The sequence below is a fragment of the Delphinus delphis genome, chromosome 10, assembly GCF_949987515.2.
Source record: "Delphinus delphis chromosome 10, mDelDel1.2, whole genome shotgun sequence".
NCBI lineage: Eukaryota > Metazoa > Chordata > Mammalia > Artiodactyla > Delphinidae > Delphinus > Delphinus delphis.
Window position 1 is genome coordinate 22,203,028 of NC_082692.2, and position 27,195 is coordinate 22,230,222.

Here is a 27,195-nt window from a genome sequence, read left to right on the forward strand (position 1 = left end):
CCAGAAGCAGGAAAGATCCAAATACCCTGGAAAGGAGCTGTTCTCTCAGCCTATCCTTCCTCCTTAGGACGTGGTGACCTCCATGCCCCCAAGGGCTTAGGCTGCTGCTTCTGAGTTGGGAAGCAAGTTCTGGGCTCTTTGATCTACACCGAGCATTGCTGCATTACCCCACTGTTATAAAAAAGGACTTGAAAGAACACTTTCCCAGTGAAGTGACAGGATTAACAAAGCTGCAGGCTGTGGATGTCCAACACTACTTTCCCAGCACCATTAGAAAACAGTAACGTGGTACTGTTCTTACCATCCAGTTGGAAGTAAAATACTGGCCAGAATGGGATTCTGGACCCATATGAACCCAATCCTACCAAGACCCAGAAGACAACAACAGTGTAAACAACATCCATACTCACTTTATTTTCAAACAGAGGAGCATGTACCCAAAGAGAAGCGGGACTCAGAGCCACTGTGGGAGCTTTTGCTCAAAGTGATCTGCCTTGGTCTTCTGACCTCGGAACACCTCGTGATCCAATGGCCATGGGGATGGAAGTGCCCCTTGATGGTACACATATTAGAAAGGTAAATCCCCCCATCCCTCAAAGGAGATGGGAGAAAAGGAGACAAAAGTCAATGAATCCCTGGCATACTGCCCCGGAATCCTTCCAGGGATAGTGTATGACTGACCATCAGTCCACAAATGTGAGTGGGAGGGGAAGTAGGAACAATGGATGGTGCTGGGCAGAAAATTATCCTGGATGACGTGCATCCAGCACCTGGATAGACTTTTCATTAGAATGAAGGGAGCTGACAAAGCCCTCAAAAAGACAGAAAAGAGCACATTGATTAGAACATTATCTCATAACAGAGGTGGGACCATTTCCCACCATTATTGTAAAATAACAGTAACTAATCAAAACACATATAGACCTCTTTAATGGAGTTAATAAATAAAACTACGGCCAATTGGGAATCAGGGGTAGAGGTACTATTCCCAGGAGGAAAAACTGGGACAAAAGGGAGCCATGCTGACAGGACTTTCTAGTCCAGCTCTAGGTTCTTAGAAAGAAGCCCTAGTTCAGAAATGACAGCAAATACCCATGATCACTATGTGGGGCTGAGCCAAGGTGTTAAATATCTTGAATGGCTCTCCGAACCCAAGATTATCCATATTCTTTATCCCCTCCAGTAATGTGTAAGACCAAGAAGTGTGGAACTCTGGAGGTGGACATGTGGTTTTTATTTCCGGGCAATCTTAATACTTCTCATTACATCTCACAATTTCGTGGGAAGGGAGGGGATGGCAGAGAACGTGGACATCCTGTCTTGCACTGCAGGGCTCGGAAAGTGGTAAGGACATCCAGCTGTGATGGGCAGGAAGTGTCAAGGCAACAGGATGCCTTATGCCTGGGGTAGGAGTATGGTCAATGGCCCTTTTGGCCTGCGTTCACCTCCTCAAGGGGAGGTCTCCATGGAATGACCATGATTCCCAACATGGCCAGAAAACCCATCGATCCCACTCATGGGGCAGATGATCAGAGGAGCTGCGCTCTTCCCTCCCGAGTAACTCAGACTGAAGTAGGGCCGGACAGGCCCACAGAAGGTAGCATGAGAGAAAGTAAAGGTGTGACACCTCTCTGTCACATTGTAGAAGGAGACCTCGCCAGCATCATAGTCCAAAAAAATCCCCACCCGTTGGAGAGGGGTCCGCAGGGGGAGGGCAGTCATTGGGGAGGTAAGAGCCCAGTACTCTTTCCCATACCACAAGGACACTGCCCAGAATCCATTCTGGGGGGCCGAGGTTACTCCGCCTTTTCTGCACACTGAGTCTTCACAGACACCTATGGTCCACTTGGCTTTATCTCCCACCTCTACCTCCCAATAATGTCTCCCAGCGATGAAGCATGGAGAGCCCAAGACACAGGGAAACAGATTGAACCGCTCAGGGTTGTCAGGCAGGTCCTGCTGGAGGTAACTGTACCGCACTTGCCGCAGGTTATCAGAGAGGATCAGGCTGGGGTAGGCCGTGTCTGGATCCAGAGTCACATCCACTGCAGAGGAACAGAAGGGCAGAGGAAGGTCAGCTGAGAGCCAGGAAAGCCCACTCTGAACACCCAGCTTTTCTCCTACCCCCTAAGAATGAATATGAAGAGAATATGAGCTCTCCAACAAAGGCACATTCATCTTACACTCAATTACATCCTAAAATTGACATTCCAAAAGTTACTGTTTGGATTAGCTAGTTACTTCTTTTAGCTAGGATATATTGAAAGTACTGAAATTTTTACCTCTATTTGCTTTTTCACATCTTAAACCACAATATCCATTATTAAGCTGAATTTGAGGTTTTCTTAAATGTATGTCCAATCCCTTAATCTAAAAGTCTTGGGGACCAGAAGTTTCACAGAATACAGAATTTAGATAGACAGGGTGTGGTACAGCACTCTACAACCAAATATCAACAGATCTGCTGTGAAACATACGAATGTTCACATTACATCGGATAAAGACACTAGTCCCACATGCATCTTACAATCATGTGGTGGTTTCCTGTTTTAAAATCACTGGCATATATTCTCTCATTTGCTCTTCATACCTGGTTCAGAAGGAAGACTCCCAAACATTCTCTCTCTGAACCAAAGCTCAGCTAGGTTGACTGATTCCCACAAAAGATTGATGACAGGCAACTGGTGGAGGTGACCAAGAACCCCAGAGGCTTGGTTTTTGGTTCAAAAATCTGTTCACAACAGTTGCCCATTTTTTCCCTCATGTCATGGGTATACCTCATACCTCCAACCAGACATTTAACTCCAAGGATAGGTCAGTGTCTTATGCCCTTTTGTTCCCTCTACAGTACCCTGCGCAACATTAGGAAATGTAAGACATAAGCAAAGTAATCAAGTAATACTTGTTGAAAGAATTAACTATGGATTACAGCCAGGGGATATCAATGAAAGAAGACTCGTTGTATGTAGAGTCCCTCTGTTCATGAGGACGATCTCATGAAACAGAAGGCGGTCCTGTGACTGTGGAAAGTACAAACCTCAGTTCTGAGTACCTATGAGGTCACAGATTTACCCAGTGTCTCTGAACCTGAGGTGTTGGTGATGGTCAAGGAGAGGGAGAGTTTCAACTCTTGCTCTGAGGCACAGAGAAGGGATGACAGCAGATTCCTCTTAGACTGTCCCTAGCACTCAGAATAAGAGGTGAGCTCAGTGGTTTTGGAAGGATGACTGCCTTTTGTAAACCACACACTGCCCAAGGCTAAGTGGGTAGAGCAGCATACCAGTGTACTAGCAGTGGGAGTGCTCTACTTTTTGGAAACTGTAGTTTCACCTCTATAATCCTTCATAGCTCCTGAGTTTGATTTCCTCCTATTCAAAGGTCCATGGTTTCAGCTCTGAAGCAAAGATATTACAAACACATAGAAACAACTGATGTATTTTTTGTGATTATTATCATTTTTCATACATGTAACCTAAAGGATCCTAATTAGGCACTTTCCAAAATCATTCACAATAGTAGTTACGTTGATAAGGATTTTTACTCCTTTTTCCAAATGGTTTTGTCTCCTATCACCCACCTGAGTATAACTGGGCCTCTCTCAATTCTAAAAAACAAAAGAGAAAGAAGTTACAGAAGTCATCTGAGTATTTCCAGGAATACCTAAGAGACGGAGCTTTGGTTAGAGTCATCATAAAGCAATGGTTTCCATTAGACACCCCAGAACCCCTGTTGTCACTCATGCACTGATTTCTTCATACAGTGTATGACTCCATCTTCCAGCCTAGAGCTCAAAGGGAAGAGGGATTGGAAACTTTGGGCAGAAGAATAACGACATGCCCGAGATTGGTAGCATATGGGGCCAAACTGAGCCAAGATTAAGGATTCCACCCTCCAGTGGGCCAGCTGGCTCTGCAGGGGGAGATGGAGGTTCTAAGTCCGCATCATAGATAACTCTTGGCTTTCATAAGCAACCTGTTCTAGGGGATGAGTGGTTCAAGTGACATCCACTACCAAGCTGGAGCAAACAAGACCACCTGCAGTAAAATGCTTTTACAGTTGAAAAAGCATTTTCATAGACACGTTCTCAGTGAGCCTTTTAAGTGACAGGAGAAGCGTAGGAAAAATAAATGAGTCAGATCAAGGAACGTCATGTCTGAGCTTCTGGTATTAAGTGGAGTTTCTCCCTGTTTTGCTTGTGAGCATTCCCTAAGTCTACATTGCTAGATGTGAAAAAAGTATGTATCTGAAAAGATACAATGCAAATAAAGTTTTAGCATATACAGGAAATTATCAGAATTATGGGGATTTGTAATTTGTACTAAATGAGAAAAGGGATTACCTACATATAAGGATTTCAAATTCTACCAGGCTGCCTAGAATTTTAGCATTTAGCATACAGCCATATGTGCTGTATGCTCATATGTGATCACGAGCAGAAAATTTTGTATTAGGAAGAGCATCCCTTAAATACCTTGAACATTTTATTTAGTAAACATAAATGTAGGGTTTATTACGTGTCAGGCTCCATTCTAAAAGGCTTTAGAAGTGGTAACTAATTTAACTTAATCCTTACAACCCTGTGAGGTAAGAGCTACTATCCTCCTCATTCTACAGATGAGGAAATTATAGTGTAGAATCCTTATCAAGTGGCAGAGCTGGGCGCAGGACCCAGGCAGCCGGACTCCTGAATCCCTGTTCCTAACCACTTCCCTCGAGGTTCTGCCTCAATCAGTGCTGCTTGATTCCTCCTGTCCTGGTCAGCACCAGTGCCTACACGCAGCAGAAACTCTATAAATTATAACCACAAACACTAGCTCAAATGAAATGTAGCTAAGATAGTTTCTGTTCATTCTCTTTCTCAATTAAAAATAATTTTAAATAATCAAACTAATTCTGGATTAATTATTGGATTGTATATTTTTCTCCTCCATTAATATAGATTAAGAAATGAGTGCAGGGCTTCCCTGGTGGCACAGTGGTTGGGAGTCTGCCTACCGATGCGGGGGACACGGGTTCGTGCCCCGGTCCGGGAGGATCCCACATGCCTCAGAGCGGCTGGGCCCGTGAGCCATGGCCGCTGAGCCTGCGCGTCTGGAGCCTGTGCTCCGCAGCGGGAGAGGCCATAACGGTGAGAGGCCCGCGTACCGCAAAAAAAAAAAAAAAAAAAAAAGAAATGAGTGCATATAGTTAAAAGGCTTCAAAGTGAAACAAGAGGCTATTAATTGAAAAAATTAACAAAGCAAAAAGGAAGATGTAAAATATCGGGAGGCCGGCCAGCGGGTATCGCGCATTTCCCATTTTCCCACACTTTAGCGTTCATCTTCCCAGGAAACTTCAACGTCAAAAGCCCATTAAGTAGATAAATTTACCTTGGATTTTCTCCATATCTGACTGCATTTTTTCTAAGGAGAGAAAAGAAGATGTTTAGTTTGCATCCCATTATCTGGCTGGAAAATACATCCTCTCAGGCAATATAGTTATTGAGAGCATAAACCCTCATGGATCCCTCTTCTTACGTTACCTGTGAACTGCTTTAGACTCTCAGTCAAGAACAGACACTTCTGGGCAAAAATGTGGATTTTCTCTTGCAGATCTGGAGGTGTGATCCAGGGTTCAGGGATCCTGATTCTTTCAGCCCTAAGTTTAAAAAAAAAAGCAACAAAAAAACAAGTGAATCCCTCCCCCAACTCCACAACCTTTCAGGGTCCAGGACAAACCTGGCTAAACTGGCCAACACAGGTGGACAATCTTTAAAAGCAGCCACTCTAGTCTTTTTCCTATTCTCCTTCTAGACTATGATCCTCTGGACCAGAATAGGAGAGACATCTTATTCACCTTCTTATTCCTCCACAGTACTAGCTTCTGGCTTTTCACATGGCATGTCCTCAAAGATTTACTGAATTAAACTGAATATAAGCCTGACCTTGCCAGAAAGCACTAGATTCCATGATAAAGTCCTTGATATTTGTGGTGGGCAATGACCCATAATCCTCAGGTTCCCAAATATGGAGAGAATGACATCTTCAGACAGACAGGTACTCTCTGGACAATACCCAGTTACCCACCACCCCCCTCAAGGGGTCTATGGCAAAGACTGACTGCTAGTTGCCCACCCAATATGCCTTCTCCCATCTTCCAAATTTTACTGGGTTCATGCCTGACTGGTCTAAATTTGACCTTGTGACTCAGTTCTGGCCAATGAGAGGTAAGAAGTATCTTGTGGTAATTTGAGAAGTCTGCATAAAAAGGAATGTGGTGCTTCCCTGGCGGCTCAGTGGTTAAGAATCCGCCTGCCAATGCTAGGGGACACGGGTTCGAGCCCTGGTCCGGGAAGATCCCACATGCCACGGAGCAACTAAGCCCATGCGCCACAACTACTGAGCCTGCGCTCTAGAGCCCGTGAGCCACAACTACTGAGCCCATGTACTGCAACTACTGAAGCCCGCATGCCCAGAGCCCGTGCTCTGCAACAAGAGAAGCCACCACAATGAGAAGCCCGTGCACCGCAACGAAGAGTAGCCCCCGCTCGCCGCAACTAGAGAAACCCCGCGCGCAGCAACAAAGACCCAATGCAGCCAAAAATAAATAAATAAATTTATTATTTTTTTAAAAAAAGGTTCCTGGTTATATAAAATAATAAAATAAAATAAAAAGGTATGTGATGTGACTTATCTTCTTCCTGCTGGTTAGCATTCTAGGAACTATCTTGGACTGTAAGAATGAGGACTGTATCTTACAGATGGCAGAAGGGTAAATGGAAAGAAACCTCAGAGTCTGATGATCCCTGGAGCCACCAAACCAGCCCTGGGCTACCTACTTGCACATTTTTAATGGTGACAAAATTTTAAAATTATGTTTAAGCCTTACGCCAATGAAATTTGGGGTTTCCTAACTGAGAGAGCCAAACCCAAACCTTAACGTCCCCAAATGCTAGAATCTAAAGGATCTATCTCCCTGTTCGTTCAGAGCTAGACTGGTACCAAAAAGTTAAAGTAGGAGTAAAAGTGAAGGGAGTATTTGTTGGGGTCACTTGGCAGGGACTAGTGCAAGTTCCAGCTCATCACCATCCCATCTCAGCAGGCCTCAGAAAGCTCAGTTCTATCAACAGTTCTGTCCACCCAGCCCTCCCAGCCATCCAACCCCATCTATATGCCACCCCCCATATCTCCTCCAATGCTCCCGCATAATCAAGCTGCATTTCCTCTGGAGGGTTTTCACCCTTCAGGGTTTTAATTAGCTTCAAAGTTCAGTTCCCTCAAAGTCAGGCTCCGCCCCAGTAGGTATGAAACATTATGCCCCCCAAGGCCTATCCCATTTGTCCTTGCCATCCAACCCTGAAAACATAATTTAATCTTGGCTTCTTGCACATTCTGGGCTTCTCCTGCTCGGTCATGTCCCAATTCCCAGGTAGCTCTTCCTCACTTTCCATCTGATGATACAGTAGAGAAATAATGAGAACAAGAGCCAGAATCCAGGTAACTCATCACTCATTATATAACTCTGAGCTGGTCTCCCTTTTCTTAGACCATATTTTCCCCATTACAGAAAAAAGAAAGAGTCAGAAACAGGGACACAGAGAGACAGAGATAACAAAAAAGAAAGGATTCTGAAATGTTTAGGAAACAAAAACTATAAAATACCCTTGCACTTTGCCTAAGTCCCTGTAAGTCTCTACCCTCTCCATAGACGTGTCCTCATAAATCACCAGCACCCTCCTAAATGGACCCCCTACTCCACCCCTTACCCTCATAATTTGTCAATAATTCCTGAGTTTTACTGAGAAGAGCTGCACTCCATCTAGTTCTTTGCACACTAGTGACTCGGTTCAGGGACAGAAGGGACATGTGTCAACTTGGTAAGATGTCCTCAGGCTCTGGGCTCCTTCCAGAATTTCTAAGTATGAGGGAAAATCTTTTCAGGCTTGATTTAGCACGGGGGAGAGAGAAAACTGTACCTGTTCAACGTGTCTCCAATGTCCTATAAGAGAAAGGAAAAGGATAAGCATGAGAAATCATTCCTAACTTCCATTTTCTCTCACAGATGTTTGTTGAAAACCCAACTTATGGGGTGGCTCTCCTGGGAGAAACCAGGGAGACAAGGAGCACAACTCACGGTCCAGGAGCTAAAAACTGGGCAGAGGAAACTGGGCTGCACACTATTCGCTATTCTAGCACTTCCTGCGCTCTCCTCCTGCACACTGGTCAAGGATCTCAAGATTTCAAATTTACTGACTCAAGCATCCCACCCTTGGACCACAACTGCCTGCCTGTCTAGCTTGATTTCTTTGACGTATTACTGTGAAATCATTTCAAATACACAGAAAAGCTGCTAGCACAAAGAGCTCCTGTATACTCTTTTTCCCAGACATATTTATCTTTAGAATTATTTGAGAGGTCATTGTTTATATTATATCCCTTTACCCCTTGATGATTCTGTACCTCCTAAGAGCAAGTACATTTTCTTATATAACTATAGTACAGTTATCAAACTCAGGAAGCTGAATATTGATACATTTGTATAATCAACAGTCCATAACCTAATTTAATTGTCTTATTAATATTCTTTACAGCTACTCCCCTCCCCACTCAGGTAATCCAGGATCGTTCATTGCATTTTTATGATGACATGTGTCTATAAGTCTGGAGTGGCTTTTGTGACACATTGCCTTAACACTGGCTAATTATTTTATAGAATATCTCTCTATTTGGGTTTCCCAGATATTGCTGTCATGATTAAACTAAAGTGTACTTTTTTTCTTTTTACTTCATTTATTTATTTATTATTTATTTTTGGCTGTGTTGGGTCTTTGCTGCACGCGGGCCTTCTTTAGTTGCAGCGAGCGGGGGCTACTCTGTTGTGGTGCGTGGGCTTCTCATTGCAGGTGGCTTCTCTTGTTGCCGAGCACGGGCTCTAGGTGAGCGGGCTCAGTAGTTGTGGTGCATGGGCTTAGTTGCTCCGCGGCATGTGGGATCTTCCCAGACCAGGACTCGAATGTGTGTCCCCTGCATTGGCAGGCGGATTCTTAACCTCTGCACCACTCAGGAAGTCCTCAAGCTGTACCGTCTTTGACTAGTGTATGCTGTTTGCTTCTAAATAAACATGATATTCACTTGTCCCTTATTGGTGATATTTTATAGCTATTTTTCCTTTTGTAATTAACAAGTAATCTAAAAGTGATACTTTGAAATTATGTTAATATGCCAGTCCCTATCAAACTCCCCCTCCCCTTAGGTTTAGCATCTGTCAATAATTATTGTCTAAATTAACTTTTAATATGATAGTTGCCAAATGATCATTTTCCACCTTCAAAATTCCTTCTAGCGCTTCCCTGGTGGTGCAGCGGTTAAGAATCCGCCTCCCAATGCAGGGGTCACCGTTTGATCCCTGGTCTGGCAAGATCCCTCATGCCACAGAGCAACTAAGCCCATGGACCACAACTACTGCCACAACTACTGAAGCCCACGGGCCTAGAGCCCGTGTGCCGTAACAGAAGCCACTGCAATTAGAAGCCCGCGTACCACAACAAAGAGTAGCCCCTGCTCGCAGCAACTAGAGGAAGCCCACGTGCAATAACGAAGACCCAACGCAGCCATAAATAAATAAATAAATAAATTTTAAAGATTCCTTCTACATTACTTAGTCAACATTCTACTGGAAGGAAGAATTTTCCCTTATTTATTATTAGTATGGACCCATCAATTCGTACTTTATTCAATGGGTTATAATCCATCACTGTTCTTATTTATATTGGTGCTCAAAATATCCGAGATGTGGCCAGAGAGAGTCTGTCACTCTCGTAACTCCTCTCATCACATTCTCCCCATTCCCATTATTTTCTGATTTATCCTTCCAGTCTTCCCTTTGCAAAAATAAACAGATACATGTATTTTCCAATTATCTCATCTGTCTTACACAAAAAGTAGCACACTCTATATTTTGCACTTTGATTTTTTTCACTTACCAATATATTATAGAAACCACTCTGTATCAGTTCATAGGTATATTTCTTTTTTACAGTTGCCTAATATTCCTGTGTGAGTATACATATGTACAATGTTAAATACAGGTAGACAATAGTGAACATCTTGCCCACTTCCTGACCTCAGTGGGAATGCTCTAATTTTCCCGCATTAAGTAAGATTCAGCTTACTTTTCAAATGACTACTACCATGACCCCTCTTCCCCATGGAGCCCACAACCCCTCTTTTTTCTCTACTTTTACTTATCATCCAGTTTTTTTTTAAAAAATAAATTTATTTATTTATTTTTGGCCGTGTTGGGTTTTAGTTGCTGCACACGGGCTTTCTGTAGTCGTGGCGAGTGGCGTCTACTCTTTGCTGCGATGCGCGGGCTTCTCATTGTTGTGGAGCACAGGCTCTAGGCGCACAGGCTTCAGTAGTTGTGGCATGCAGGCTCAGTAGTTGTGGCTCACGGGCTCTAGAGGACAGGCTCAGTAGTTGTGGCTCACGGGCTTAGGTGCAGTCGCTCCGCGGCATGTGGGATCTTCCCGGACGAGGGCTCGAAGCTGTGTTCCCTGCATTGGCAGGTGGATTCTTAACCACTGCACCACCAGTGAAGTCCCTATCACCCAGTTTTGATTTCACGGTCCATGTGTTCAAAAATATTCTCACAAATACCTTCTACCTTAAAAAAATGGGCAAACCCATAAAGATACAAATTAGTGGTTGCCACTGGGTAGAAAGGAATGAAGAATGACTGTTTAATGGGTACGAGGTCTCCTTTCGAGGTAATGAAAGTGTTCTGGAATTACATAGCTGTGATGGTTGCACAACACTGAGTTTACTAAATGTACTAAGTTGTACACTTTGAAATGATTAAAATGGTGAATTTAGGTTATGTATATTTTATCACAATCAAAAAGCCAAAAAACAACAAAACAAAAGCTCAAATCTTGCAAAGCCCTAATCCTGGATGAGCCCAACTACCTGCTCTCCCTATGCCTGGCACCAGAGCAGTAACAGTCTGAAAAAGCAGGGACAAGAAAAGGTCACACAACTGGGCAGACAAGTCCCAGTATAAACTGACGTCCACTGACCAAGTAATTCTAATACATCTCACAAACCAGATGGCTTTCCCATACTCTGAAACAATAATTTCAGAACTTTCCCACATTCTTCAAAGCTCATATTTTCTCTAATCCCTGCTCAATGGGAGCAGATGGTCCTGCTTTTCTAATTTCAAAAGAGAATAAGAGCCAACGGGGGACTTCCCTGGTGGCGCAGTGGTTAATCCGCCTTCCAATGGCGGGGACTCGGGTTCGAGCCCTGGTCCAGGAAGATCCCACAGGCCACGGAGCAACTAAGCCTGTGCGCCACAACTACTGAGCCTGTGCTCTACAGCCCGCGAGCCACAGCTACTGAAGCCGTGTACCTAGAGCCCGTGCTCTGCAACAAAGAGAAGCCACTACAACGAGAAGCCCGCGCACCGCAACGAAGAGTAGCCCCCGTTCACTGCAACTAGAGAAAGCCCTCACGCAGCAATGGAGACACAAATGCAGCCAAAATAAATAAATAAAATAAATTTATTTTAAAAAAAGCCAATGGGTTTTAGCTACCAAAGTGCACAACATGCCTGCATCTATCTGCCCCCACCGTCCGTTCTTCCCATACAACAGAGGATCTTCCAAAACTAAGTCCCACACATATGCTTTAGTCACCTTTCCCTTCTGCCTTCTCAGAAACAGCACATTAGTGATTAGTTCATCCTTATAGCTTCAGTAATTTTCTTCACCTGAATCCTTACAACATAGGTGCTCCTTTCCACATTTTCTTTTAAAATATGTTTAGCTAGTTTCTTTAAGCATCCCCTCCCCATAAAGCCCCACAATCCTACCTCATCTCTGAGTATTTTTTTTAATATCTCCTTCACAGTCTTACTTCTTGAAATAGTCATTTACTCTTCCAGTTTCCATTCACCCTCTGTCACCACAACTCTCCCTCATGTGGCTCCTGACCAAATTATTCCACTGTGGCAGAATATCAATGATTATCTGAGATGAAAATCATTGAGATGATAATGATTATTATCAAGATTATCAATGATGCCCATGTTTTTAAACCAAATGTATCTCAGCCCTTGTATTATTTCACCTCAACTGCATTAGATTCTGTTGTCCACTCCCTCCTTCCTGAAACATTCTTCCTCCCTTGCCACATTCTCTGGTCAACTGTTCGCTTTGCAAGCTCTTCCTTCTCTCCCTGGCAATTAAATACTGGTGTTAGTTAAGGCTCAAGATTAAGACTTCTCGTTTTAATCTAAAGCAGGAGTCAGTGAACTTCTTCTAAGGAAAAGGCCATACAGTCTCTGTCACAACTTCTCAACTCTGCTGCGACAGACAATACATAAATGAATGGGCGTGGCTGTGTTCCAATAAAAAGTATGGATAATGAAATTCAAATTTTATATAATTTCACATATCACGAAATAACATCCTTCTGATTTTTCCCCAACCATTCAAAACTGTAAAAAGAATACTTAGCTTGCAGAACATACAAAAACAGGTGGCAGGCCATAATTTGCTGACCCTAACCCTATCCTATCAGCCCCTTTTTAAGGGCGTTTATCAACACCAATGATACTTGTTTGCTCACTTCTTTATCATATGATCTCAACATTAGAATTTAAATTTCAGGAGAGCTTATTCACCACTTAATTCCGGTGCCTAGACTAGTGCCTGACCCAGAATAGACAATTCATATGCACTGAATGAACAAATGACAGTCAGGCATCAGCTCATTTCCAGTGGTCTTCCTGGGTTGGGTGCATTGCAGCTTTATCACCTGCACTACCAAGATTAAATCACAAGACTGCTTGGGCTGACCACTCCCACTCAAGCGTTTGTTTTGTAGCTGTGGTAATACACACATACATGTTAAAATTACAGGGTAGGGCTTCCCTGGTGGCGCAGTGGTTGAGAGTCCGCCTGCCGATGCAGGGGACACGGGTTCGTGCCCCGGTCCGGGAGGATCCCACGTGCTGCGGAGTGGCTGGGCCCGCGAGCCGTGGCCGCTGAGCCTGCACGTCCGGAGCCTGTGCTCCGCAACGGGAGAGGCCGCAGCGGTGAGAGGCCCGCGTACCGCAAAAAAAAAAAAAAAACAAAAAAAATTACAGGGTAACTGGAGTGAGGAGGGTCTTTAAATGACATGTGGGCCAAACCCCTCATTACATAATGAGTAGATGAGGTCACTGAGGCCCAGAGAGGTCGAGAGCCTGTGATCAGACCACTTATCAGTGCAGGACAGGCCTGGGCATTAGGCCTCCCTTTTACCCTTTCCATGAGACAGTGCAACTGACTGACCCAAGCTGTGTCAACCAGGTCCTCTATTGTACATTTCCCCTCCAACATGCCCAACAGAGAGCTTGGCAAGCCCCTGCTACTCCCACAGAGTTGGCAAGGCAGTTGGGGGTCCTGGATACTGCTTGGCAAAGAGAGAAGGGAGACCTTTTAGCAGGAGCTGTCTTGGCAGGGCACGCTAAGCCTCACCTGCAGGAGCTCCCTGGTGGGCTGCTGCTGCTTCTCTTCCAGCTGGGCGATCAGGTTGCTGAGGTGGGAGATGTTGCAAGAGAACTGAGTGATGGCACCATTGATACTGTTGTAGATGGCCAAGTCTAGCTCCTCGAGACGGGCCAGGAGGCGATACTCATGCTCCTTCAAGGAGTGATACAGCTGCTCAAACTCCCAAACGATCTTCTCCCTCTCCATCTGGGTCAGGCTCTGTGTGGATGACAGGCAAGGGCAGTGAAGAGAGGAAAGGCTACTTCTAGAGCCCTTTATATTTCTCCCCTGGCTATCCACCCCAAGACCTCATCATTTCATTCAGGTATACTATTTACTGTGCAACAGTGATGCACACACACCTTGCTTATAAATCCTTTTCACGAACTTATACTGAAAGGGACAAGTCTTTCAATGCATAAACAAGACAATATAATCTTAGAAATGAAAGAGTCCTTAAAGCTCAACTACTTCAGTGCTTTGCAAAGAGAATGCCATTGGCACCCTGGTGGGGGGGGGGGCAATTCTGCCTGCATGGGACTGTTCTTTGCATTGCAGGACATTTAGCATCCTTGCCCAACCCTCCCCAATCACTCCAACCAAACACCCACACACCACGGAGAGGAGGAGAGGGCAGTACTCACCTCGCTGAAGAACCAAAAGTCTAGTCCAACCTACCTATTTCACAAGTGAGGAAACTGAGGCCTAGAGAGGTAGTATTACTCTCTCCATCTATTCAACTGGCTACTGACAGAGCCAAGAAGTATGTCCAGGTGCCCTGATTCTCAAAGAAGGGCTGTTTCCCCCCTTTGACAATCCCCCCCAGAGAGGACACAGTGGTGTGCTTAATGATTTAAGTCCACCCAGGCTCACTAGAAGATTCTCCTTCAGTCAGACCTATTTTCAAGCAAAGGCAGCTGAGGTCTCAGTGGATTCTGTGAGCAGAACAAGTGGTGGGATCTTATGGCATCATGGGAATAAGTTCCCAGTCCAAAAGTTCTATACTACGCCCTGGCCAGGACTGACAAAATTTCTCACAAGATGGTGCTAGACACTACTAGTCTAAGAGTTTGCTTTTCAGATGCAAATACCTCTAATGGATGGGAATTTGTAATATTTTATTTATTGTTCAAAAGAGGCTTAAACACTTAGATGGTAGACATATAAGTATATGTTATAAAAGTCTCTATTTTTTTTCCCAGAACAAACACCCCCAAATATCCCTATCACAAATCAGCACATTAGTCACTTGCTAAGGCTTTGGGAGACTAGGGGAAGGGAACAAACTGAAAAGTTCAGAACTGAACTGTCAAGAAAAGGAACATTCCAGCAAGAAGCAACAGGCGGGCTTACAGAAAGCCACTGTCAGCAACTGTCTGCAGAATGGTACAAAGGAGGCTAACTGTGCCCAAGAATCTCACCTGTATTACCTTTGTCAGGGATCAACCTTGATCTGCACAAAGCTAGCAGATTAAACTTTTGATAGGTCAGATCTCTAGCGGTTCTAAACTCAGCTATTCCATCTTTCCCCCAAAATGTGGGAGGGAATCCCTTGGTTCTCCAGGTGAATTCCCAACTGCCATATAAGGTTGTTCCACCCACACCTAGAAGTTCTGGGCGACGTGACTGCACAAGGTTAAGGGGTGCTTAACAGCCTCACAAAAAAAAAGAGAGTGACAGGCAGAACTGATATTACCTGTGAATTCCAAAGAACCTTACCAAGAGCTCAGCTCGTGCCTGTTCCCCCTGTGCCCGACGCCTCTTCTTTAGGTCTTTCACTCTTTTTAGGTGGTCCAGCTGGTTCTGGATTTGCTCCTAAGAAAAGCAAAAACAGGTGGGCAGTTCAAGATTAGGCAGACCATACCATCAATATGGCTATTCTGCTTATCACACGTGCAACCCACATTCCTGATGCCAATTTCCTGGTTAGAGCCTATCCTTGGACCATACTGCCATCACCAGGGCACAGGGGTCACCAGACCTCTCCTTTGGTAGTTTGTATCTTAAATGGTGGGTCACCTACCTGCCCTTGGAAGGATACTGCATGGCTTAGTGGAAAGGTGAATGGACTAGGAGGCTTTAAGTTGTCGCTCTTTCACAGACGCGTACTGAGAAAATGACTTAACTTCTCTTATTTTCCTCTGGTGTGACATGGGCAAACACCACCTTCTCAACCTACTAGAGGGTTATCACCAGTGTGAATAAAAGAATATTTCTGAAAGCACCATAAATGTTAAGTGAATAATTTTGCATGAATGTACTCACATTTAAACATGTACATAATTGTGTACATATTCCTGCAGTCCTCAAACACACAGATCATGCACTCCTTGAATGTTGCCTTACAACTGTTTTATATTTAATACTTTGTTTCCACGTTATTGTTTAGCTGTGCCAGTCTGTTGGTTCAAGAGTTCACAAAGGGATCCACACATCATTTTATTTCACTCAATCTTCATAACTGTGTTATCTCCTATGAGTCTCACGGTGGTTAAATGACTTAGGTAGTAAGGAGCTCGTTCTTTTCCGTGAGCTTCTAGAAGAGGACGGAGCACAGGGAAGTGCTGGGGAATGGAGAGGTGATGGGCCTCTGCTTGATGTGTATACAGCCAGTTAACGTCCGACTGTGTTTTGTCTCAGATCATCTAGGAGCCGACAGGAGTGCGAGCGTCTCTGAAGCTTGTCGTTGTGGACGTGGTTTTACGCATATCTTTTATACCGTCAAGAGGGGTGTCCATGGGCCGTCTTTATGTATAATGTGCCCGTGAGCGGGTAAACATAGAGGCACATAAGGAAATGAGAGTGGGGGTGGGGAGACTTCTGGCTTCCTCACCAGCTACAGGTTTTCCTCCCAAATCTGAGTGCCGAGGCTCTGGAGCGGACAGAGAGGAAATGACGGCTGTGAACCACACGTCCGGCTCAGCCATTTTCTAGGCGGAAAAAAGGAAGCCCCTTTGGCTCTCTCCTCCCTTTGTCCGACTCGCGCTCCGGCCCCTCCCCGCCCCGCACGCCCGGCCCTCACCTTGAAGCCCTCCACCGCCTCCTCGAGCGGCAGCACGCTGTGGCCGCGGTGCTCGCGGGAGCGGTCGCACACCACGCAGATGGGCATCTGGTCCTCCTCGCAGTACAACTTCAGGGGCTCGCGGTGTTTCTCGCACACGCCCATCTCGCCTCCGGGCCCCGACGGCCGCTCGGTGCGCAACTGCTTCACCAGCTGGGTCACGTTGGCCAGGTGCCGGTTGGGCCGCATGTGCCGCTGCGGGAAGGTCTCCCGGCACTGGGGGCACGACACATTGGTCTCCGCCGCGCCCCAGCAGCGGGCGAGGCAGGCGCAACAGATGTTGTGGCCGCAGTCGAGCATCATGGGCTCGACAAAGTACTGCAGGCACACGGGGCAGGTGGTCTCCTGCTGTAAGCACTCGGCCACGCTCCCGGAGGCCATGGCGCGGGCCCGCAGGGGCGCACGGGCATGGGCCCCGGCGCCCAGCCCTGCGCGGAGCCCAGCTGTACCGCGCTCCCTCCCGTTCGCTTTCCTGGGCGGCGCCGGGAGGCGAGCCCGGCTGCCGGAGGGCGGCTCCTCCCCGGCCCTGATCCCAGACGCGCCCGCGCGCTGGAACCCGGCGCCGCTGCGCCCGGCCGAGGGAGCGTGGGGATATTGCGACCCCACCTAGCCCAGCGGCTATGCGAGGGGGCAGCTGGTCGGGCGCCGCCGGTTGGACTCGCAGAGCCAGGCGCTCAGAAGGCTCAGGACAACGTGGCCGCGTCCGAGCGGATCCCGGCAGCCCCGCAGACCTCACCCCGGCGCGAGCGGAAGGGGCGGCTCGGGGGCGGGGCTTGGCTCAGGCCTCCTGCGCACGGCAAGATTTCCTGGATTCAGGCCTGGATGATTTCCTCCGCAGAGGTCCGCGGAGGCCTAGCCGGCCGCCCTGGGGCGGAACGCGCGGGCGCGGGAGCCTTGGATACCGGTTACAGAGGCAGGCGGTGTCCGCGGGGTGCGGCGGGGACAGGGTATCCCCTGCCTGCACGCTCCGGGCCCGCCGCCGAGCTTCGGCGGCCCTGGGCCTGGATCCCTGGTCTTTTGTTGGGTTTCCTGTCTGGTGCCCACGCCTCAGCAAAGGCGAGAGAAAGCTAGCTTTGTGTTGGTGTGGTAAGAAGAGACATCTGGCCTCCCCGGGAGGCCGGAGGGATGAGGGTTGCAGACTGAGCCCCACCTGGCCTGTGAGGAGCTTTATCAAACAAACCCCATTTACAGGCGCTCGCAATTCTGTTTCGAAAAAGAAAGGCTTAATTATCAGGCGGCAACATTTCTGTGACAGAAACAGACAAGCCCAGTTCTGCTGCTTCCTATTGTGCATAAGCAAACTGGTTTACCATTCTGAGCTTCAGTTTCCTCTCTGATGAAATGGTAATAATTATACCCCAGCAAGGAGGGAGACTTCCTTACAACTTTTACTTTTTAAACCCTAAGTATGCTTATCCATTAAAATAGTAAAGTACCCACTGCAAAGAGCTGTGTTGAATAGAACCTAAACATGCTTGCTCCTTCCTGAAGTATAGGGAGATTGGGAATCCTGTGGGTGACACAGGCTCTTTTCATTATCCAGTAAACTTAAAAAAATTTTGCGTTGTTCCCTCATCCCTACCTTGGTGTTTCCTCGTTTCCTTTGCTATTTTCTCAGTATTGTCCTTCCTCTAGATTTAATTGAATTTGGGCAGGCTTGCCTGTGTTGATTTAATTAACATTACTATACTTTGACGTAAATGATTTCAACAATGTCAGTTTGCAAATGTGTTTTAAATGAGTTAGTGACTGATTGAATGTGACCAATTCCACCAGTTTCCCTGTTTCTAGTCTTTTTCTCTAACCTATTTACATAACACTTCAATAACTCTTACATGTCTGTCAAGGTTCTAATTCGGGGCACACTTTTAGAATAGGAAGTGATGTGTGCTCTCACATAGTCCAGCATACTTTATATGTCAAGTATAAAGTATACATAAATAAACTGAGATCAGATGCTTTAGTAACTCCATGAGGACAGAAACTTCTCTCCAGACCTTCTATGATCTCCATTATGCCTTGCACATAGATTTAATCACGTGAAAGGACTTCAACACTTGTTGAATTATTAGACTAATAATCAATTAACTTAATGATTCTACTGTCACATTTTATGCGTACTTCTTATCTTTATCACAGTTATTCATTTGTAAAGGGTGCAAACACAAATGCCTACTGGAGACAAGAAGGTAATTTAAATGAGCAGGCCAGTCCAGGGTCACAACAGGGAAAGATGGGGACAGCGAATAACTGGAGGGCAGATGAGGCAGCTGCTTCTTATTGAGAATGTGAGCCCAGCATGTTGCCAAATCTTTGATTTTCAAGAGAAGGAAGAAATCTAGAGATTTATGTGGAGTTGATTGACTTTCAAGTGTTGGAAACTAACTAAAAATGGTAAAAATCATCTCTGCAAGATGAAATTGACCTCCTCACCTCCAGTTTGGGACTTCTGGTACAGCTATTTATTTTAATAAGTGCTTTTCAACCTTAATACAATATGGAAGGGACTGTCATTGACTACTTTATAGCCAATCCCCACTCCTTCCTTAAAGTTTTATTCCAGGTAGCAATATGCCCAGCTGAAAGATACTTTCCAGGTGCCTTTACTGCCAATACTATGGTATATTCATGAAGGCAGCTCTGCTGTATGAAATCTTGTCCAGCTGGTTATGGATGTGCTCAGGAACACCAACTCACCTAGCGCTTCTTTCACACTTCAACATGGCCCTGAGATTGTAGGTGGCTAGTGATATCTATGTGGAAGGTTTTGGCTGGTCATTCTGAGAATGCTTCTTAAAGGAAGACTACTCAGCTGCAAAGCATACCCTTTTAACATTCCCCCTTCCTAATTCTTCCAGCCCGGAATGTGCACATGATGGTAGGAGGTTGACCAGCTGTCCTGGACCATGAGACAATCTTGAGGATGGAAGCCTGCACTAAGATGATATAGTAAAAAGTAAAGAAGCCTGGGTTCTTATTCACTGCAGAGTGCCTGCATCTAATTATATATGTAAGAGAGACTAAAGCAACTGTCCTGTTTAAGCCACCTATTTGGATTGTCTGCATATGCAACGGAAACTAAACCTAACTAATAAATACAATTTTTATTAATAAAGTGTTTTATTTTAAAATAAATTCCCACCTATTTAAAAATAAATTCCCTATCAACACAACCTATCTGCCCTCAGGGTGCCAGTAATTTCTGTTAGTATTGGCTAAATCCAGAGGATACTCTTCAGCCTTTATCTTAATGTTCCTGAGGCATTTGACACTGTTGACCCCTTTCTCCTTGGACCATTCTTCTTCCAGGCACCAAACTGAGGAGAACCTGATAAGGCCTAAGATATTTCTGCTTCCACCCTCTCCTCTTTTATCTGTCTTTACCAAGTGATGCTAAAGTTAGTCTGGAAATATAAAAATAAAAAATAGGAAAAACACAAGGCTACAATAATTAAAGTAAGAATAAGCTGATAGATCAATAGAATAGACTGGGAACCGAGAAATAAACCCAAATCTTGTTCTCAAACCCAAGTTCCTGTGCCTGACGAACAGTGAGGCTAAGCAAACCAAAATGTCAGAGTTTGGAGCAGGGAAAGGTTTATATTGCAGGACCAAGCAAGGAGAATGGGTGGCTCGTGCTCAAAACCCCTAAACTCCCCAATGGTTTTGGAGGAGAAGTTTTTAATAGGCAAAATTTGGGGTGAGGCCTGCAGGGTGTGTGACTTTCTTCTGATTGGTTGGTGGTGAGGTAACAGGACAGGCAGTGCTCCAGAAATCTTGTGTTCAGCTTGAAGTTACCATCCTCCACCTGGGTGAGGACCTTAGTTCTGGCAGAAGAACTCAATATATATGTTGTCATATATATTCTGAGGAGGAACCAGGACCCTGCCCCAAGGGTGCACTATTGTTTCGTGACTGCTCTTCCTTTCCTTCTTCATTCCCTCCCTTCCCTGATTAGCAACTGTTTGAATCTGCTCTTTAGAACTCAGGGAAGCTCAAGGAGGCTGAATAAAGTCTATGGACACAGGAAGGGTTTGTACCAGGGAGGGCCCCACAGGTCCTGCCTTGTTTCACAGGGGAAAAGAACAAGTTAATAAACATGTGGAAAGAAGTTTAACTCACTATTAATAAATTAATGTGATGTTGCTTTTAATTTATGAAATGAGTAAAGACTAAAAAGCTCAACAATACTCAGTATTGGTGAGAACATGAGGAAACAGGCATTCCAGTATACCATGAGAGGGTAAATTTGGAGAACATTGTTGAGAGCAACTTAGTAATAGCTTAAGAAAAACAATTTTAATGCACATACTCTTTGAACCATCTACTCCTTTTCTCTCCCATCTGTACAAAGATGATTGATTGGACTTCCCTGGTGGCACAGTGGTTAAGAATCCTCCGCCAATGCAGGGGACATGGGTTCCAGCCCTGGTCTGGGAAGATCCCACATGCCACGGAGCAACTAAGCCTGTGCGCCACAACTACTGAGCCTGTGCTCTAGAGCCCGCGAGCCACAACTACTGAGCCCGCACGCCACAGCTACTGAAGCCCACGTGCCTAGAGCCCATGCTCCACAACAAGAGAAGTCACTGCAATGAGAAGCCTGTGCACCGCAAGGAAGAGTAGCCCCCATTCACTGCAACTAGAAAGCCTGTGTGCAGCAACAAAGACCCAAAGCAGCCAAAAATAAATAAATTTATTTAAAAAAGATGATTGTATAAGGATTGTCATTATAGCATTGTTTGCATTTGTAAAATGCTGGAACCAATATAAATATGCTTCAATAGGGGACAAGTTAATGAAAATACTATTCAGTCTTACAATGGAATACTATGCAGGGACCAAAAAGAATAAGTTAGATCTCTATATACTAATATGGAAAGATGTCTGAGATTTATTCATTCATTCATTCATCCATCCATTCATTCATTCATTTAAGTGTTTGTTGAGGGTGTACCATGGCTCTCTTTTAGGCTCCAGGATACAGCAGGGAACAAAACAAAGTTCCTGGGCTCATGGATTTGCTTTCTAGGGAGAAATATGGATAATAGGCAAGTTAAGAAATAAATACATAGTATGAAAGATCCATGAAGAAAAATGAATCAGGATATGGAGGATGAAGAGTGATTGGGGCATTACGTTATATTGGGTGGTCAGAGGAGGTTTCTCTGATGAGGTAGCCAAATGGCTGCTGCAGTTTTGAGTCTCAAATCTATATGTCATTGGACATTTAACCCAGAGAAATGAAAACTTAACATTCACACCAAAAGTTTGCATAAAGCATTATTCATAATAGCCAAACTTGGAAACAGTCTTCAATAATGAGTGGTTAAACAAATTGTGGCACATCCATATCATGGAATACTTTTCAGCAATGAAAAGGAATGAACTATCGAAATACACAACTTGGATGGATCTCAAGGGAATTATACTGAGTCAAGAAGGTCAGTCTCGAAATGTTATATTCTGTATGATTCCATTTATAGCATTCTTGAAGTGACAAAATGATAGATATAGAGAACAGAGTAGTGGTTTATGGTTTATTGAGAAGGGGGAAAGGAGGTGTCTGTGACTATAAAAGGGATCCTTGTGATGGAACAGTTCTGTATCTTAACTGTGGTGTTAATCACATGTGATATCTACACATGATGAAACTTCATAGAACTAAATACACACACACACACAAGTGCATATAAAAACAAGTGAAATCTGAATAAGGTTGGTGGATGATATCAATGTCAATTTCCTGATTGTGACAGTGTACTATGCTTATGTAAGATAGTAACATTGGAGGAGATTAGGTGAAGAGTATACTGGGTTTCTATTATTCTTACAACTATATGTGAATCTACAATAATCTCAGAATAAAAAGTTTTTAAAATTTTCTGCACATCACAACTTCCATGTCTTGTCTTCTTCCAGTCAAACAAAGCCCTGTGTTTAAAGGAACACTATGGGCTGCTTGGCTTACATTTGGCTTTTACTACCCACCCCTGAACCAGTTAATGTGGCAAGGGGGCTAAGATGATACTCACAGGTCAATGCCAGCCGAGACCCATCCTTGAAGTCAAAACTCTGCAGACCTCCTAGGTACTATGCAGTGGACTAGACTGGATGCTGGTGAAACATCCACAAGATCTGCTATATCACCTTCCCCTATTCTGACTGTTTAGTCACTTGGGCCCTATATCCTTTACAATTAGGTTCTCCTGCATATGATAGGAAAGCCCAAAAAAGGGTTTTTATCTCCCTCATGTAAAAGAAGACCAGAAGAAGGCAATTCAGGGCTAGTATGGCAGATTCATCATCCTTAGTGGTTTAGTCACTTTCTGTTTTTCTGCTCCATCATTCTTGGGCATGGTACCTAACTCTCAAGATCATGTCATAGTCCAAGATGGCTGCTGGAGTTTCATAATCCAGACAGGATGGAGAAAGGACAAAATGTCACTTGTCCCAAATAACTGAACCCTCTTTTTTAAAATGGTGGCCATTTAATTCATTGTCCAAACTTGAACACCTTTGAGAGAGACAGTGGGTGCTCTTAATAATTGTACAAAGACAACAGGTGGAAATAGGAAGTATCCCAGATAAATCAAGGCAAATCATCACTGTGTCTTTGAAGGCTGTCCTATTCAGAAGGTTCTTCTACTCCACAATAGCTTTTTATTTACGAGCGTAACTTAAAAATAGTCCCACTTGGTCAGGGCTATGTTTCTCCTAGCCCAGCACTTTGATTCAAATATAGTGAGAGGGAACGATGCTGTCCTAGACATCATGTGAAACATGGCCAGGGCCAAACCCTCCTTGGCCCTCATCCTTTCCCTCTCTCCTTCATTTTCCAACATCTTCCCTCAGTCAAAATCCAAAAGTCCCTATGAAACAGACCTGAGAAGTATGTGTATGCCCCATGCTGAGTCATCTCATGAGCTAAACTCTCAGTTGTGTTCTGAGGGGACCACCAGGAATAATACTCCTATCACTAGGGAAATTCCTAGTGTTTAGAAGTTACCTCCCAGAAGAAGACAAAGGCCAGACGTCTCTTTAGATGAGGCCAAATTCCTGACTACACAAATACCAAGAACGCAGGATGATAAAACCTTCATAAAAATATTAGAGCTGGGGCTTCCCTGGCGGCGCAGTGGTTGAGAGTCAGCCTGCCGATGCAGAAGACACGGTTTTGTGCCCCAGTCCGGGAAGATCCCACATGCCGCGGAGTGGCTAGGCCCGTGAGCCACGGCCGCTGAGCCTTTGCGTCCGGAGCCTGTGCTCTGCAACGGGAGAGGCCACAACAGTAAGAGGCCCGCGTACCGCAAAAAATAATAATAATAATAAATAATAATAATAATATTAGAACTGTCTCAAACTTAGTGTTGACAAAAAGTTAATAGTCAATCTAAGAAAGCAATAGAAAATTTTATTTGAGCCAACCTGAAGATTATAACCCCAGAGTCTCTCAGAAAGCTCTGAGGACCACCGGTTAGAGGTCAAAGTACAGTTATATACATTTTTGAGACAAAGAGTTGTACATCAAATGACATACTGACAGTTTACATAATCCAGATCTGCATGTACAAAGCGAGTAGAGGGTCATCTTGAGCCTTTACAAGATTAAGAAGGAATGTTACCTCCTGAGGAGGTCTGGTTAATGCAGATGCACTATATACACTAAAGGGGAGGGAGGAGGCCCAAACAGGCAGAGAAAAGTTTCATGTTTACATTTTTCTTGTCTTGCCATAAAATATGAATTTTATTTCATCATTAGTATAAGTAAAAGCCTGCTGTTCGTCATTCATTTTATCCCAGCTTGGAAGAGCATTTCAGGGTAGCTTGTGAAAGGAGACGAAGTAGGAAACACCATATTCCCTTCCTTTTCAGCGTCTTGCTGTTTTTTGCTCTCTCATTGACTTGGAGATGATGGATGGCTGGGGAGGGGGATGCAGAAAGCAAAATGGAGGGTATCACTACATCCACAATTAAAGAACGCTGGAGAGAAGTGATCAAAGGACTCCCAGTAATATGGAGGCCTTTCTGCTTTGGGGTGAAAAGTGGGTGGATCTTTTCTACCTTTTGAAGTTTATACCATGTGCATGCCTTAATTATGCAAAACAAACTAAATTAAGAAATAAGGACACAAATGAATTCTCAAGTATTTAAATTACTTTTTTCTGCACAGAGAAATGGATATTCTGTTTTAAATTTTAAACGTTTAAAATGGTTTTGCTTGATCAGAAGAATGACTTTTGTTTCAGAAATTTACTTTTTGATTTTGAGGAATATTGGCTCATTTATAAATAAGGTCTGAAATTCCTTTTAACAGTAAAAAAGCATAAGGTATTTCATTTTGAGATAGTGGTCTGTTCATTCCACATCCTCTGAAATTTTCCATTCTAAGACAGCATTTATCTTGCTATTTTAAAATATATTTATATTCAAATCTAGGTATTGGTCTAGTTGAGACTATGTGAGAAAAACAAGGAGTGAGATGCAAAGTTGTTATAAAGAAAACAGCAAAGAAAAAAATTGTCCAAAAAATTAATTTAAAAAGTATGGTACATGCTACAATGTTATTGTCATTATATGTCATTTTAACAAATGTGTATACTGATGTGAAAAGTTATCCAACTTATGTTGTCATGTTAAAACAAGTTGCAGTATGTTATGTAAAATAAATTAAGTTTTTGTAAAATAATAATATACTAATGTAAATACTGAAACAATACCAGAGGAATATAAACAAAACTAATAAGTGTGTGGTGTGCTGGAAAGACTGGGAGGAGAGGATAGATTATGAGTGACTTTGTTACTGTCTAGGTTTTTTTTTTTGGCTGCGCCATGTGGCTTGTGGAATCTTAGGGAGTCCTAACCAAAGGACCACCAGGGAATTCCCTACTTTTTAGGTTATACATTTCTGCAATACATATTTTATTTTTACTAAAAGCCCATATTATTATTTTTTTTTACTAAAAGCACATATTATTTTGTTAGCAGAAAATACAGTACAGATAATTTAAAAGTTACAAAAAAGGAGGGGTAGTTATAGAGAGCTAGGCAAAAGACTACAAAGGGTTACAAGCAAAGAACTCAAGGCATATGCTCTCTGACATTTTTTTTCTTTCAAAGTTTAAAACTCTAATACTTTATTGTATGGTTAATACTCTTTTCAACTACCTCAAATCCTTTGTGACACCTATAAGAACATTAATAAGTAAACTATTGGGAGGATATTGACAAGCCATGAGAGAATCTGTTTTGGAATAAGTTTACAAGTGACTACGTGGAAGAAAATTTGGACAGGCAGTACTGATAAATTTGGCTACATAAATTCATGAAAACAAAGCAATGGCGATAAAATTGCTTGTGGAGGACAGACTCTGCATCCTCAACCCTTACAGGAGGGAGGTTCCATTGAAGCTTTGTGAGCATAGGAGTGACGTATTGATGGTGCAAGCCATAGTAAAGGCAATACCAACCAGGAGAACCGATTTGGGCGCTATTGCAATAATGACACAAGAGGACATTAGTGGGGTAAGAGCTAATAGAAACACAGGAATGGGCAGGTAAGCAGGAAAAAAATCAGGATACTCAGTGCCATTCTCAGCTATTTCTATGGAGAATGAAGCTGAAACAGGCAAGGAGGAGAGAGTCATCTTAAAACAGAGAAATTAAGAGGTGTGCAGTCATGAAGTGAGCAGGAAGCAGAGAGAGAGAGTAAGACGTCTGATAAAGGAGAGGAATTTGCTTGCACTTTGGGAAGAGATCTCCTTCTGAACAGGTGTGGCTCTGTAGTTTTCTGACCAGCTCCCAGCAACCCCACTGAAACAGAACCCATAGAGAAAACTCTCAGGATGGACTACTATGGATCTAAAGGAGGACTGAGAATAAAGAAGAGAGGGAAAAAATCAGGAAACTTTTAAGAATAATTGATTTGCATATTCTTCCTCTTATTCCTTCAGGTTGATGGAGAAGGAGAGATGGGTGTTTCATTTAGTAAGTACCTATTTAGAAGCTAGTATAAACTGGGCTCTGTTCATTAAAGCACAAAATCCTTCTAGATCCTACAAGGTAGTGCTAGTATCATGATCTCTAGTTTATGGCTGGGGAAATTGTTAACTAAATTGTCTAAGGTCACAGAGTCAGTGAAAGACAGAGCCAAGACTAGAATCCAGGTAGACTGGCTCCAGAGTCTAAGCTCTAACCACTACAGTAAGTGGCCTCTCTATCTGACCCAGGTCTCTGCTAGACGACCTTTTTTTTTTAATCATATACCAGTATTGCTGAGTTCGTTTAATTCTCATAACAACATTCCCTGGTGTAGGTTATTACTTTAGTGACCAGTGTAAAGAGTCCTAGATTAAAGAGCAATCTAAGACATGATACAGGATAGAAGAATTCAAGGCATACTCAGGTAATGCTGTCGCTGAAAAATGTGATTATCTTTAGTCATTAAAATTTTTTTTTCTTGGCTGCACCGTGTGACTTGCAGGATCTTAATTCCAAGACCAGGGATCAAACTGGGCCCCAGCAGTGAAAGCACCAAGTCCTAACCACTGGACTGCCAGGGAATTCCCTGAATATTATTTCTTTTTGAATTGGCAATTAGCTTACTGACATTTAACTG

General features: G+C 43.9%; 1 protein-coding gene across 1 annotated transcript; it reads right to left on the reverse strand.

Annotated features, from left to right (window-relative positions):
- Positions 1-403: 403 nt before the first annotated feature.
- Positions 404-17,171, reverse strand: TRIM27 (tripartite motif containing 27). Its single transcript, XM_060023414.2, has 8 exons — positions 16,539-17,171; positions 15,236-15,331; positions 13,505-13,735; positions 7,955-7,977; positions 5,522-5,637; positions 5,370-5,402; positions 3,578-3,604; positions 404-2,045 (listed from the first exon to the last, which is right to left on the reverse strand). Exons 1-8 carry the CDS (start codon positions 16,956-16,958, stop codon positions 1,450-1,452), a joined length of 1,542 nt encoding a protein of 513 aa, XP_059879397.1. The 5' UTR covers positions 16,959-17,171; the 3' UTR covers positions 404-1,449.
- Positions 17,172-27,195: the final 10,024 nt, after the last annotated feature.